Here is a 17,065-nt window from a genome sequence, read left to right as displayed (position 1 = left end):
GGGCATCTTCATTTTTAGTCTACACTGTTCCAAACAAGAATCCAAGATGAAAAATAAACATGAGATACTATTATCAAGGGTGACAACAGATTATATGAGAAAGATAAAGAACAGCTGGAAAGTATCTGTATTTTCCAAGCAATTAAGAAATAATAATTATGCTACAATAATATGTATTTAAAGCAAGTTTAGTGTATTGGTTGAATCATCAGGCTAGAAACCAAGACCATGAATTGAGTTCTAGTCCTGTCTTAGGCACAAAGCCAGCTGGGTGACTTTGGACCGGTCCCTCTCTTCAGCTCTAGGAAACAGGCAATGCCAAACCATTTCTGACAAGCCTTGCCAAGAAACTGCAGGGACTTGTCCAGGTAATTGCCAATAATCAAAAATTAATTCAAAAGCACATTTCCCCTTAAGGTATTTAAGTATCTAAAGACTAAGTTGGAAGATAGAATTGGATTGTATACAATGTTATACCAGTCAATTTCTGCTACTGCCATGGAATTCACAGCAAAAGTTGACATGCATATCCCAAAGGAGATACTGAAAAAATCAAAATCAGGCTGAGAAAGCGATCAAGAAATCAGATCATTAACAGCCTAACAAAACCTCATAGTTGTCTTATATAAAACTGAAAATGCCACAGGAATAGGAACTAATATTCCAGAAACACCAACATTTTTTGGGGGAAGGGGGGGAAAGCAGGAAGAAGGCAACATCAAAGAACTTCACTTAATAATCACAATTTTTGTTAGTCTTTGAAGCTTCTTATTAAAAGCAACACACCAGGTGGTAGGCAGACAAGAAAAATATGAAGAAACAGAAATTTGCTAATAGCTAACAACTAGCAGTACTTCACTGAAACTATAAAGTTAATCCACATATACCTAGAAGCTTATGTATGATAAGTCCAACTGCACAGAGAATGTAAAGATCAAATGAAGGACCAAAGAAACTGGCTTCCAACTGGTTTTATACAATATATTTGTGATTTTTAGAATTATCTGATCAAGGTTTTTCAAGGTATTCAGTGACCATCTTTATACTTGAGTGGTATTTTTCAAATAAGAATAGCACAGAATTGGTATACTGTATCAATTAAATTTAAATTCCTGAAATATTAAAATGATATGCATATTAGTTCTATATATACTCCTACTCTTCAGACACTTGAGCATATAGTTTTATTTCACTTTTGCTTTTCTACCTGAATCATACTGGGGTCTATAGAGTTCTTGGTGTCTGCAGTTATATAAGTGAAAATATGATAGATAGTAACAACTGAAAATCCAAGTGCTCTTATTTTAGTCAAAAGAATGCAGTCTTGGAAATAGAATGTTCCAATTAGCTTTAAAAAATAAAGTATGCAAAAATAAAATATACAAAAACATACAGGTTCAAGTAGCACAATGAACAAGCACTTCTAAGATCAAAGCATCTTCTACTACTAAACACAATAAAAACTGAATAGAAGATAGGCATACAATTTCTTCAAAACAGCCTAGGATTTCATCTGGAGAAGCATCTGTATGTGTGTCCTTATCTGTAGTTAAGTTGTCTTCTGAGAATAAATATGTAACTTGAAAACAAAGAGTCTCCATAGGGGAGAATATTTGTAGCTCAGGGTTGAACTGTTGTTTTCAAAGTATATTGTCAAACATTCCTCGGGGCATATATCTCTTTGGGTTCTTAAATGCTTAGTATTCATTTTTAACTTTCTATTGGGGAAAGAATACCTTTCTCTCTAGTAAAACACAATTCTGTTTTAGACTAAAACAGACAAAATCATGTGCAAGATTATAAAGTTAATGTAGCATGACAGGGTATCCACACAATTCACTGCTAAAAAAAGGCTTGTAAAATCATTGCTTAAAAGATTTATCTGAAACATCAGCAAGTAAGAAGGAATTGAGTTATCCATTTCACATAGATGAATTTCCTTTGAACCTTCTTTTATATATTTTCTTATCAAATATTTACCTCATGATTTATCTTTTGCACTGACACATATTTTTATATACATTTCTTATAAAATGTATACCTGCTTACTCCCCAAAACAGCCCATGATGGTTTAATAGACAGCGGTCCCCAACCTTTCTTGCTTGGTGGCCTGACCTGATTCATGTCTGTGTGTGTGAGTGCTAGGCTAACATGAGTGTGCTCTCCACTCGTGCAAATGGAGAATCGCATGTGAGCAGAGGGTGCTTGTGCTTACGCGTGAAGCTCCACTTGTGCAAGCACCAGGCACTTGCATTTGTGCACAAAGCTCCACTCTCCTGAATGGAGGGTACTTAAGCAGAGGGCGTTGGTGCTTGCACATGAAACTCCACTTGCAAGAGTGGAGGGCGTTCACGCGTAAAGCTCATTCGTGTGAATGGAGCTTTGCATGTGACGCAAGCATCCACTTGTGTGAATGAGTTTCACGTGTGCGCACTTGCCCATCTCTCCTGTGGCCAGGTTTCAAACAGGCCACGGCCCAGGGATTAGGGACCCCTGGTTTAGGATACAATAATATGTATACTACTAAAACTCTCTTTCCTGTAACTTTTATCTGAGCGAAATGGTGCACCATAGGGCAATTTTTTTTCAACCAAGGTATCTCAAATGAGCTTATAGCATGCATCCAAAATTTGGATTTCTCCCACTATGGTATAATCAACTCATTATAAAAAACGAAATTTAGCACGTATCCTACTTGGGTGTCTGTGTATGTCTGTACACATTTTGACAGGACTACTGAACTCACGATGGTCATGAGATTGAGAAACAGTTTTGTCTAGTGATTAAGGTGGCAGGCTAGAAACCAGGAGAGCGTGAGATCTAGTCCCACCTTAGTCATGAAAAACTGGCTGGGTGACCTTAGGCCAATCACTCTCTCTCTCAGTCCAGCCTACTTCACAGGTGGTGGTTGTTGTGGGGAAAATAGGAGGAGGAAGGAATATTATGTATGTTCACCACTTTGAGTTATCTCTCTCAGCCCAGCCTACGTCACAGATTGTTGTGAGAAAAATAGAAGGAGGAAGGAGTATTAACTAATCAATGTGGGATAAAAATTAATTAATTAAAATGGTCACAAAATCCTGATACAATTCTACAAGACTGGTTTGGCATGGATGCTGAAATCACCAAGCAATAGCAGCCTGGAGGAAACTCAGCCCCAAATCCTATATCATCTCCTCTTATTGCTGGGTAGTGGGACACTGCCATAAAGTGAGAAGGGACAGCAAGAGATCTAGACAATAATGCACAACTGTCACATTGAAAAATGTGTCCCTTTTGTCTTTAGAATAAAATGTTATCTCCTTTCACTTACATGCAAATACATTTTCTAATAATATACTCAAGTAACTTTACAGTTCTTACTTTTAATTCCATTTTATTATTATTCACTCAACTTTCCTCCTGTTCTACTAATGTCTAAATAAATTAATACCTAAGTTTTTTAATTTATCCCTTTTAAGTTATTTCTGTTCTTAATCATTTTACTAATTATTCTGCTTTGTTATATTAAAAATGGATATGAGGGGGAAAAAACATTCCAGGTTAACTTACTATTCAGAACTACATTTTCCTCTAAACCACTCTCTGAAAAGTCAGCACCTGGACCACCCTCTTCAGCACCTCGGCTCCTTTTCATGCCATCCCAGTTTTTCTGCCATTCTGTTCACTTGCCCAACATTCCTTCCCTCTTTCTGGGGCTGGAGATCGCTTGAGGTCATCACACACCATTTGCTTTGTGTTCAGAACTTCCTAATTCTGATATCTTCTTCTGCTCCACTTCATTCTTTCTTTCAGCATCTTCACTCACCCTGCTTTCTTGGTAGACAATATTCTCTAGCATAGCAAGACAGCAGCCCCCCACCTCACCCTCAACCTGCCTGCCAAATCTGCTCCCTTTTAAGCCTTGAACAAAGATGACATAAATACCATCCACAAATGTTCTAGTGCAGCTAGGATATTTCCAGATATCCTGTTATGCTTGTGGCAAAAGCCAAAAGAAAAACAAAATCTAACTTTCTAACTCTGAAGAACCTCAGAAATAATTTCAGCCACAGCAGCTCCTCTGTCTGCAAACACTTGATTTGACAACAAAATCTCTGATCTGCTGTGGTCACCAACTGCAGTTACTCATATTCAGATCCTTTCATTTGGTCTTGGAAAGATGAATGGAATCCTCGGCAACACTTAGAATAAAGAGAGTAGGTTGCTTCCTATTAAATTAGCTTGTCGTTAGAATACTTTTTGTATTACTACCTAGATGATTGATTCACTATAACTTATAGTAAATTATTTCTCCTAGGGATTTTCTATAAACAATTTGCAAATATTCTTGTTCAAATTAAATTACACAGGTGATGCATTGATTTTGCAGTGCTAATTCTCAGAGACCAAATAGACAGATTTTATCCATGACAATCCATCTCTAACCCAGTGCTTTTTAGCATTTTTTCAGTTTCTTTCAGCAACTTTAAGTGGTGTTATGTATATGTATATACATTCAGTGATTTTGTATATACCCCAATACATTCTGTATTTTTTCATTAAAATAAGTATTTTTTCTTCTTCCCTAGATTCTTTAAACAGAAAGAAGTTAATACTTGTACAATCTTGAGTAAGAATAATTGGGTGACATGTTTTATATCTCAGTGTTCAGCATGCCACAAAATGTAATCTATTACATTACCTCATTAGCTGTGTTGTGAGTGCCAACAATTCTGATAAAAGACGCTGGTTGTCTATCAAAAGTTACAAGTTGCCAGGATCTGCACAAGAAAGAAAAGGGATACAGAAAATTAAAACAATTGCATACTTGTTTTTTTTTATAAAACTTAAGATAATTTTTTTCTATAGTGAGCCAACATATTCTTGCATTAATATGTACATTTACTTTTATCTGTTCAATGCTTGGATGACCTTTCTGGGAGAGACTAACAACTATATAACAAATAAAATCAGAAAAGCAGATCATCTCAGGTCAGAAGCATAGAACACAAAATTCAAAAGAGCAATGCACCTGTACTCAGGTAAGTGTACATTAATGTACTGTATTTTTGGAAAATGAAATAAGAGAACAATGCAAAAGAAACAGTGAAATGTTTAAGCAAAACTCAATTATTTCAAGCACATGCCATTGGTCGACTTCTAATATCAGGTTCCACAAGTGGAAGCAACTGAAATGCTGGCAGTTGCCACATTCTGTTGGTGCTAGTTTCACTTTTAAACAAAATAAAAGAAGAACTGAATGAAAGAAGAGCAAGAATTTCTATGGTTCTAACAACTACTCAGAAGAGGTAGGAAGTACAAATTTTCTTATCCCACATAAAAGTATTTTCTTATCCCACATAAAAGTATTTCCTTTTCTTGTAACTGCTATAAATGGAAGAAATCAGATTTCTTCAACTGAGCCTAGTTATTCTGGTGGTAAATATGGATCAATAATAAGCAGGATCTATGTTATGTAGTACTTAAAAAAGGACCTGGCTTTTGAAAACCTAAGGTTTCAAACAGAAATGATAATTATGGCAAAAAGGTGGGGTGAAGTTATTCCTACGGGCCTCAAAGCTAGGACTTTCTAGATTCCTCCTCCTCTGCTATTTTAGAAAAGAACTGTGTTTTTTCTTAGCTTAAATTACAATTCTGTGTGTTCTCCACACCAAACTACAACTGGGTTTGTGCATCATATTAAATCAAAACCACCTGTGTTTACAGTTTAGCATAATGTGTGAATTTTATTAACAAAAAGGATGTAATTACTCATACTGAAGGAATCAGTATGAATGTAGAACTTGCAGTACCTCAAGGACCTAACATAATGATTTTTAAACTGTTGCACAATGTTATTTTCTTTTATGGTACTGGAAAAGCTCATGATCATGCCTTTAGCCAAGAATAATTTTTGGCACCTCTTTCTTCTCTCAAGAACAAAAGAGAAAGAAGATTTGAGTATTTGAGTATTTTATAAAACAGTAGACATTACATTGGATTAATATATAATCCGATTATCTTTTCTCCTCAAATCAATTTGAAAGTAAAATTACAAACTTTATGCATAATAGAGCTTAATATAATTAAAGAAATGACAGCTAAAGCAATTTAATGAACTTTTGAAGGAGGTTAACATTTGGATAGCATTGCATTCAAAAGGTATTTACATACTACAAAATAGCAAAAGGAAAAGGAAAGGAAAATGTTGAAATAACTGCAACACTGTTAGTTACATTTATAGCAAGATTTAAGCTGGAATACTGTACAGTATAGCAAAAAGCTATAAGAAAGTGTTGATCTGATCTAGGCAAACTTTTTATGACTTTTTGCATACTTATTCTTTTAATTCCATTGGGCTTCAGAAGTATAGTGAAGCAGAAAATAATTCCATTTTTATAAATTCAGGACATCAACTTTTGTTGCTTTATTTGTTTCAAATTCCCAAGCCATACCCATAGTCTTTTGAAACATTCCCAAACTATTGGGAAGAGGCACAGACAGTTTGGTGATTAAGCTGCACCAGGGAGAAATTTAGTATCTTAATAGGCACACACATAAAAATTGCTCTCTTCTATTCAAAATCACATGAATACAGTACAGCAACATTTGTATCTTTCTAATGCCATCTATTTTAGTTCTAACATTATTTTGATAGTGTTGGTTTATTAAGGCAAAACTTTACCACAGGGATCCCCAATCCCTGGTCCGTGGACCAGTACCGGACCGTGACATGCCAGCAACCGGTCCGCACAAACAAGCAAAGCCCCATCAGCGAGGTGCAGGCAACGCACAAAATCACACACCCTCCAGTCCACGGAAAAACCTCTCTCCACGGAACTGGTTCCTGGGGCCCAAAAGGTTGGGGCCCTCTGCTTTAGCAGACTTTCTAGAAAAGTATCTAGCTGGATAGAAAAGGCTTAGGTACACTGGATGCAGTCATACACAGAGCAAACATGTAAGTTAGTTATGTTGCACTGATTTCAATACATGTACTCAGGGCTTTTTTTTTCATAGAACGCTCAGAATGGAGTTCCGGCACCTTTTTTGGATGGAATCTTGTAGGGTAGGCAAGGCGGATTGTATGACATGTGAGTTCTGGCACCTTTTTTTTTTTTTTTTACAAAAAAAGCACTGCATCTACTCCAATATATGACTAAATTAATTTTAATTTCCTGAGTTTGCCACACTTTTTCTAGTGTCCTTAAGTCAGTATTGATTCCTGGTGACTACCTGGTCTATTTCTTGCAGTTTTCTTGGGAAGATTTTTAAAAATGATTTGCCATTGCTTGCTTCCTAGAGCTGAGAGAAAATGACCGACCCAAGGTCACTTTGTGCCTAAGACAGGACAAGAACTCATAATCTCTCAGTTTCCAGCCTGAGGCCCAGCTGTGTTACCAAACTGGCTTGCTTTATCATTCTTTATTTTTGGAGTTTGTTTTTTCTTGGGATAGGAAACTATAAAATCAGCTATAACTAGAGTCCAATTTTTTTAAAAAACAGCCTTTTGATATGCCATCTACTACAAAACTACTTCTCTATAGTTGAAATCTGTTTTGATTAACCAAAAAAGGGGTGGGGCTTATGTAGAACATTCGTAGACAAGAACAGAGTTATGCCCTTTTACAAGCCTATAAATATCATTTCAAATTAAAGAGAAGATAAATTTTCATAGCAAATACTGGAACTTCTACTATATTATTTACCTAATACTAGAATGCAGTAGAACAGAATCAATTTGCACATGAAAACTGCCTACATTGCCATTGGCATTATGCCCGTCTAATTGGATACCACAAGAATTACGGCTCCTAAAATGCCGAAGTGCAAAGATGTACTTCTCATAAGAAGCACTCAGAGAGGCACAGAAGCTTACCCAAATTCTAACTGAGCCTTTTCTATCTCTGGTAAGTAGTAGGAGCCATATACATTCTAACCAAGAAAGCTGTGTGGGGCATAAATAATTTAGGATAAATGACAATTTTCAGTCAACCAAGTCCTGAAGATTAGCTCTTAACTACGGGTTATCAACTTTATATAATCTACATAATTACAAATTCAACAGTGAGGGATTATAATTTTAATTGTCTATCTTTGAGTCAATCAGTTAAATTTGAGCATGTTTTTTGTATTTCCAATATGTCATTCTAAATGCACTTTTCTAGTGGAAATACTAACATACAAATTAGCAAAATTAGAAATGTTTATGCAGTAAGAAGGAAAATGTATTCATCCATGGACTATTTAAAAGAAACTATTTAAAAGAAACCTGAAGAGATACAATTTTATCTTTCAAGGTGGCATGCAAAAATATTCAAGGGAGCACCTGAACTACTAAAAATAAATGAGAGATTTCTGATTCCTGGTGTTGTGAATTTAGAGTCTTTCCAGTGTCTATATAAAACAAACAAAAGTGAATTTAGGGATTTAAGATATTAATATCTACGTGCTAGAAACGCAGAATGAGAAGATGTATTAAATGCATGCTCACTGTGTCCATGAAACCTTTTCATTTACAAACTGAACTGTGAGATTGAACTGAGTTTGTTTACAAATGGACAAAGCCCATTATACGTACAGTTTTTATGCACTATAAAATTCGATATTCTTTGTGTCGCTAATTCTTTGTGCTACTTTGTTCCAGGAATAACCATTAACAAGTAAAAACCTTGTTTAGTAGGGTTAGTAAAACAGCAATGGACGATAGACTATATTTTTCTACTAAAAATGATAGAGAGAAAATAGAGATGAAGATGTTATCCAAAAGATCAACAATATGTATCTGCTTGGATTTGTGAACTTAATAATAATAATAATAATAATAATAATAATAATAATAATAATAATAATAATAATAATAATAATAATAAAGTTGGAAGGGACCTTGGAGGTCATCTAGTCCAACCCCCTGCTCAGGAAGGAAACCCTATACCATTTCGGACAAATGGCTGTCCAGTCTCTTCTTAAAAACTTCCAGTGTTGGAGCATTCACCGCTTCTGGAGGCAGGTTGTTCCACTGGTTAATTGTTCTAACTGTCAGGAAGTTTCTCCTTAGTTCTAGGTTGTTTGTCTCCTTGATTAGTTTCCACCCGTTGCTTCTTGTTCTGCCTTCAGGTGCTTTGGAGGATAGCTTGACTCCCTCTTCTTTGTGGCAGCCCCTGAGATATTGGAACACTGCTATCATGTCCCCCCTCGTCCTTCTCTTCATTAAACTAGACATACCCAATTCCAGCAACCATTCCTTATATGTTTTAGCCTCCAGTCCCCTAATCATCTTTGTTGCTCTTCTCTGTACTCTTTCTAGAGTCTCAACAACTTCCAATACATATACTTATAAAAACCAAAAGTATATAATTAGGGAAATCAATACTTTCATTTGAGGCTTACATTTTGCTGACAAGACCAGCGATCAAGAGCTTATGCTGATATGAGGGTCCTCAACCTGAAAGGCAACACTGCATGATGCACAACCAGCACAAATCCCCCAGTGCCACAGCTTCATCTTTTAAAAGAAATTAGCCTTGTTGCAGCCCTAGGGTATGTTATTTAATACTCCATATTTCACCTCAGCTATCCCTCCCAACGTTCTTGTTCTGCCTCAGTCCCCCAAGGAGAGCTATAATTGTTGATTAGCATTCCAAAGTCATGCTTGCATCCTGTGAGCCCGTCATATTTAATTACATTTTAACTATATTCGTCTTCAATAATAGCCTGAACATAATTTAGATAATTATCCCTTGCGTTCTCTTTCTCAGAATCTGTCTGTCTCAGAGCTCCTTGAAATGCATATTGCTTTCTCTGCTCAAACACATAAACAGACTCTTGGGCCAAGTACTTTCATCTTTCAAACAGCAACAGCTGTCACTAAGAAATTCCATGGCTCTGTGCATCCAGTCAATTCAAAGTGTAATCTTCATGCTTTCTGCTGTTTTATTCGGGAGGCAGAAAAGAATGCAATTATCAAGGATAAAAGTTGCCTATAAAAGTTTTTTTGCTCCTTAAAACTTTAAATGTTTTTGTCATTTAAATACTTGACTGATCAGCTAGTAAAGTGATTAAAGTATTGGTCCTGAATTAGAAAGAACAAGGCTCAAATCATCACAGACAAATAGCCAGCTATTCTCTCTCCAATTTCTTATAGAATTGATATTAGGGAGATTTTGAGCACCCAGAGAAAATGTCAGAATATAAATGAAATGAATTATTCACATTTCTGTTTAATTTTCCCTGAAATTTCTCTTCAGATAAATCAAGGTTAAAGTGATAAAACAACCAGCCATTAATTTGTAATAATAATTACAATTTAAAAGGATGCTATTGAAATTGCCTTTTTTATATTAACATTATCTTCATGTTAATGAAATAAATCGTAGACAGGAAACCAGGAAGAGAATTCTACTATACAAATCCTGTATCAAGCTACTTCAACTTCTTGGTTCTTGATGATGGAGCAATTATTTCTACAGAGAATCTGATACAAAGAGAACTAAGCCTGCTTCATACAATGTCATCAAAACTTAAGAGTGGGTGAAAGATGAGCAGAAGACCCCTGTATTACTTTGGTCACAGTGATTCTGCCCTAATTATAGCTTCCATTCAGTATTTCACAATTGGTCTTTTATTTGTACAGCTAGATGTTGTCTTTTGTCTTTTTATTGCATAGATACCAAGTCTGCTCTGGAGAGTCCTTTAATGAACACAGCAGATTTGGTAGGGCATGAGATGTGTTGAATGGAGATGGCAGAAGATGATGATGAGTGGGAGCAAAATGTGATCTTCTCGCAAATACCCAAAGAGGAAACAATATTGTTCCAGGCTTTTTTGCTGAGATAAATTAATGGAATTCAAAATGTGGAGAATTGAAAACTTCATAGGATTATATTGTTAGTCCTGAATTTCTTTTTCAAATTGCCATTTTGATTTTTAATTAGAAGATAAGTTGAAGTATGGAATATGGAATATGAAACTCCAAAATGTTAAACTATTGGTGAGGAAGAAACTTAAGCATTTTGTGTTGTGCCAGATTAACACCAGCAAAGTTTTATAATATTGTTGTTATTATATTAGTTTATCACACATCATTTGATGAAAAAATAGTTACTTTTTACCATATTCCAGATAATTCTAGAATAGATACTCAGTAGGCATAATGAACATATTTGATCAGACAAGTTAAATATTCAAGTCTTTTTTATGTTTGGTAATTGGGTCAAATTAACCTTCTATATATTTAAATTGCCAAATTACTCACACAACTATTCAAGAATACAGCAGTTTCAAATCATGGAGGGGAGGGGATAAATAACTTGCCTTTGAAATACATGAAGTAATATGCATCGCCACAGGGGAAAGCCTTCAAGATCATGAAATTTATAATTTAAACTTATCTGCAATTATTGTAATGGATAATTATTTAACCATTTCATGAAATTGCAAACTGCAATATAATAATGCACATTGAATCCATTTATTTACAGTAGACTATTCAGTGAAATTGGACAAAATCAATGTAATTTTATATCCTAATTCAAAGGTCAAAATAAATAAACAAGGTGTCAAAAAATCATAAAGTGTTCTGAAAAAAATAGCATAATTTATACAGCTCTATCTTGGACCAAAGTTTTCAGGGTTTTTTTTAAAAAAAATATTTAGTTCTGAAATAGCTCAAACAGTTTAATATGTCAAAAATTATGGTATTCCAAAATGCATTATTTCTTCCATCTGGGCCAAAGAAACAACTTTTGTAAAACACTGCAAATTATGAAACCTAGAACTAAGAAGAAACTTCCTGACAGTTAGAACAATTAACCAGTGGAACAACCTGCCTCCAGAAGTGGTGAATGCTCCAATACTGGAAGTTTTTAAGAAGAGACTGGACAGCCATTTGTCCGAAATGGTATAGGGTTTCCTGCCTGAGCAGGAGGTTGGACTAGATGACCTCCAAGGTCCCTTCCAACTTTATTATTATTATTATTATTATTATTATTATTATTATTATTATTATTATTATTATTATTATTATTATTATTATTATTATTAAGCTTCTCTGATCTAATTTATTTTAATACATTTATATTTAAGGTGTTGTCTATGTTTCAACTAGCCCAATACAATAAGAAATTGGTTTATTTAAAATGAAAGCCATAAAAAATTTCTGAGGTATTTGTTCGCTCTGTTTATATACAACTGTGAAGTACTGTTTAGTAAGATGTTAATGTTATCATGTGTCTACGAAATGAATCTGCTAGGTCTTATATTCTTACTTATATATGTTTCAGGTTTTCAGCCCAGAAAACATCTCCAATGTAATATGATTTATACAGCATGAAAGTTTGAAATTATGTCAAAAATGAAAGAAAGAAAAGGAAGGATGGAAGGAAGGAAGGATGGAAGGAAGGAAGGAAGGAAGGAAGGAAGAAACAAAGAAAGAAATTGGTAAGCAAACAGCTATAATTTATTTTTAATTGTGAATTGCAAGAAAGAAGTAACAAAGCTTTCATGAATAAAATATGACTTTGGGATTAAGTCCAATGTTGTGATACTTGACTTGCAAAATAATGTTTCTTTCAAACTACCACTGCTAAATAAAAACAATCTTTGGCCATTTGGCCAAAGAATGGGCAATGTATGGTTCTCCATATGCCTTTGCTGGAAACGCTGATGGGAACTGGAATTCTGCAACATAGGGAGTGGCAGATGCTGCCCAATCTGCTTTGGGCTCATAAAGATAACTCTGGTTTCATCATGCTTATATGGCAGGAAAACATGAGCCCATGTTGGGCTATCACCTAAGGCCCTATTTACTCAGTCAAGTTTTGTAGTTTGACTTTTTCCAATGCTCACTCTGATTAAGGTATTGTCATAATATTGTAGGCAAGAAATATCCTTACAGATTGCTTATATGATTCAGACTCTACTCATAAAATTTCTACATACCATATATGAATGTGAGGCTCTCATTTTATACTTCTACAGGACTACAATAATCAATGAAGGGATTTGGGGGTAAATCTGGACATTTTATGTTCAGTGATTAGCAACAGAAATAAATCAGAATGGACAATGCATATTTATTGCAACAGAAAACCTATCAAAAAGATTTAATGAAATCTGGATTCAGCTCCTAGCATTTTTCTATAAAGTTCGTATCATGCTTGAAAATCCAGAAAACAGTTAAATATGAAACAGAAAATGTGTAAAAAGTAGAGCAAAATCCAACTATTGAGTTTTTCTTTATCCACTGATGACTTCTGCCAGCTGAAAAGAATAAGACACAGATATCAGCAATTCCCTCGGTCCAGTAGTCCCCACAACTGCCAATATTTTAATAAGCTGCCCTCTTGTGGTGCCTGGAGGCAGTGGGGGTCTGGATGGGGAACAACAAACTTAGACTGAAACGTGGTAAGACTAAATGCTTGAGTGCATGGAGCTCCAGATTCCAGGACTTGGACATACAGTATTTAGTTCTGAATAGGGTTGCACTACAGACAGACTGGTATTCAACTTGGGGATTCTTCTGGACTCACGACTCCTGTTCTGTGAGCAGGTGGCAGTCATGGGTAGGAGAGCCTTTGCCCAACTTTGTTTTGTATACCAGTTGTGTCCCTTTCTGGATCGGGAGTCCCCACGCTTAAGTCACTCAAGCCCTGGTCATCTCATGGTTGGACTATTGCAACATGTTCTACATAGGACTGAGTATCCAGAAGCTTCGGCTAGTACAGAATGCAGCCATGCGGGCAATTCTTGGGGCCCCTAGGGTGACCATGTAACATCTCTGTTCCATGAGCTGCACTGGTTGCCAGTTTGCTTTTAGGTTCAATTCAAGCGGTTGGTTATCATCTTTAAAGACCTTCATGGCACAGGTCCAGGTTATCTGAGGAAATGTCTCACCTAGTTAGGATATTTTTATATGCACTTTTCCTTACTGCCCATAGCTCCTCATATAACTCAGCAAGTAAAAGAAAATGTTAATTTACAGTATGTTCAGTTAAAAAATACAAAATCGAACAATTATCTGAAGTGATATCTTTTAAAAAGTGAAACAAGTCAAGTTCAACAACTGGTTATTTTCTGGGCACATTCATGTAAGCTTCCTCTGACATCAAGCCCAGGTGACAAGTCAGTCAGTTTTTTTTGTTGCATTTGATGGATCTACAACCATCTCCATCAAAATGCAGACACGACCCAGGTGCTGCATTTGATCAGGCAAGATGGTGTTCATTGATCCGAAAACCAGACTCTGCACCTATGGGAATAACACTAGGAAGGTGATGGTTCATGTAATCTTCTTGACAGAATTCAGAAGTGGTTTGCAATTGCTTTCTTCTGGGATATCTTTTCAATTTCGAAGTATAAATAATGTCTTGGGATTCCCTAGTGAAGTCTTATCCAAGTATTAAGCAAGCTGGAATTTTTTAGTAGTATTCACCAAGTCCTACTGGTCCTAACTCAAGTTGTATGCTCTGTGTGTGTGAGAGAGTGTGTACAGTCAAAGAAATTGCCTAAATGATATCTCAAACCTCTAAGAGATAAAGCAAGTTGTACAATTGTTACTGAATTCAAAAGATAAATATGTACCCACATTTAGCAAAAATGCAGGAATAGAGTTTGCTAATAATTCTTTTTCTACCTACTTGCTAAGACAAGCTTAAGAAACAAAGTCACCTAACTAACAAGAAATGTGGCTGTGTTACTTCCAAGAAAGTATACTTCAAAGTGCACTTGGATATCAACCTGCTGCATGTTTCTCCACACAATCATAATATGTCATATTGACCCTGATGTTTAAAGTACCTTCAGATTCTGATTTAAAGTCCATATTAGTGTTAACATGAAATATATGATATAAATTTTAACTCTGGTTAATCATTGATAGGAGGAAAACACAAAGTAAATAAAGGAATTAGGGAAAGATTGCATCAGCTATAAGTCTTAATTGTACTTTCAGATAAGAGATAAATTTGGAGCTATCATCATAATCTGACAGAAGAATTTGTTTCCTTTACCTAGAAGAAGATAATTCAAAACAATTACTAAACTGTAATCATTGTGAATAAAATAGCATTAATTTAGTTACCATTTATTAAGGTATCAATGGTATTAGGTTGTAAATCAAGATTGACTCAGCCTTCCAGCCTTCTGAGGTTGGTAAAATGAGGACCAAGATTGTTGGGGGCAATATGCTGACTCTGTAAACTACTTAGAGAGGGCTGTGAAGCACTGTGAAGAGAAATATAACTCTAAGTAATATTGCTATTCAAATGAAAGTATGCAAGTTCAGTATTTCTAGAATACTTCTAGAATATTGAGAGAGAGAGAGAGAGAGAGAGAGAGAGAGAGAGAGAGAGAGAGAGAGAGAGAGAGAGAGAGAGAGAGNACTACTACCTTTGAATTTATGATTTAGTTGTTCATGGGAAGCAATGAAAGCCATATCATTGGAGACCTATGAAGCCAGACTGATAATATAACATTAGGAAATATACTACATAGAAGAATCTCACAGTAACCTCATAGGGGAAAAATTGAAGACATAATAATTCCTTTATTTTTTGATTTCTATGATTTATGTATTTAATTTATACTGCTAAAAGCTTCTCTAGAATGAATCAATAGTTTAATACTGTACAATTTTAACTGCATTATGTCAGACGGGTGATGTTAAAACAGTCACAAGACTTAGATCAGCAGTTAGTATGAACTATGATTTCCAATATTCAATAGCAATCAATATTCTACTCAGGATATAAAACATTGCATAATAATGAAAAAAATCAACTGATTTTAGGAAGCTGTCAATTGCTTCATTACTTAAAATTAGAAAAGCTATAATCTTAAATATAATCTTTTAACTGTAATCTTTCGTTCTAAGTCAGTAGAATTAGCCTGCAATACTGCATCTGGAACGAAAGATTGAATCCTTTTTTTTTTTTTTTTTTTTAAACATGTTTGGATGAAACTTTCATCCTAACCTTTATTTTTTAAGAATTCAAATCAACAGCATTTTCCCACGGGAAGGATTCACATAATTAATTCCAAAATCCTATTAGCCTCTTAGTCTGGCCCCTTAGTCTGTTTGTAACATTTCAAAAACAATGGAAGTGATTAAGAAATGAGGCTTGGTGAAGCTTATGTTCATATAGGGTACATTAGAGCTGTGAGCTTGGTTGAAAATGACTCCAACTGCTCTACTCACAAGTCAATGACAAAAATCATTGCAATGTAATCACGAGGAGCAATTGTGAGGAGTGCAAATGGACAATCTCATAATCTTTTCTTTTTCTGGCCAGAATTCACTACCTGACCATCAATCTATGCTGCAATGCTGTCCCCACTCCTTCGGGGACATCTAATTCGACATCAATCCTTACTGGAAACAAATTATTTTGCTTTCTGAAGAGTGTTACATGTAATTGATATACATTATCTGTCGTTCTCTCTATTTTTAGTGCTCTAAGGATAATTAGGACATACTTCTGCAAAATATTTTTATTAGAATAAGAGAGCATAGTCAAGTGGTACTATATTTATGCATCTAGGATTTTTTTTGCCCAGTTTCACATTTAACAGATAATACCGTGCAATTTCTATGGTGATAAAACAGCTGTCATTAACTATTAAATTATCACTCAAACATAGACATACTCTAATTCTGAAAATCATGTGTTAATATTCTCAGGGTGCTTGAAAAAATAATTAGGGGAAATTATATTTGGCGTAAGATACTTCTGAGTTACTCTTATCTTAAAAAAATGTAAGAATTGAAGGAACTGTGGTGATCATCAAATCCAATATCCTGCTCAGTGCAGGAAACCATTAACATAGCATATCTGATAGATTCAGTCTCTGTTTAAATACTTCCAATGAAGAACAGTCCATCACCTTTCAAGGCCTGTTCCTCCAAGCTTTTGTTATATTCCTTCCCAGGTCTCTTATCATCTTGGTTATTCGCCTGTGGACACTCCAGTCTGTCAGTCTAGCAATAATAATAGCACCTAGACTTATATACCGCTTCATAGTGCTTTATAGCCCTCTCTTAGTGGTTTACAGAGTCAGCATATTGCCCCACAAAATCTAGGTCCTCCT

The 17,065-nt window shown here is 35.2% G+C and overlaps 1 protein-coding gene across 1 annotated transcript in view; it reads right to left on the bottom strand.

The window, feature by feature from the left end:
- BTBD9 (BTB domain containing 9) overlaps window positions 1–17,065 on the bottom strand; it is a 132,278-nt gene that overhangs the window by 8,378 nt on the left and 106,835 nt on the right. The window contains exon 10 of the mRNA XM_015821058.1: window positions 4,686–4,764. Within this exon, the coding sequence (XP_015676544.1) occupies window positions 4,686–4,764 (79 nt within the window). The remainder of the gene's footprint in view (window positions 1–4,685; window positions 4,765–17,065) is intronic.

This window comes from Protobothrops mucrosquamatus, unplaced genomic scaffold (genome assembly GCF_001527695.2).
Source record: "Protobothrops mucrosquamatus isolate PMUCROS unplaced genomic scaffold, P.Mucros_1.0 scaffold1240, whole genome shotgun sequence".
Lineage (NCBI taxonomy): Eukaryota > Metazoa > Chordata > Lepidosauria > Squamata > Viperidae > Protobothrops > Protobothrops mucrosquamatus.
The sequence above is the reverse complement of the archived record's forward strand: the minus strand, read 5'-3'. Positions and strand labels throughout refer to the sequence as shown.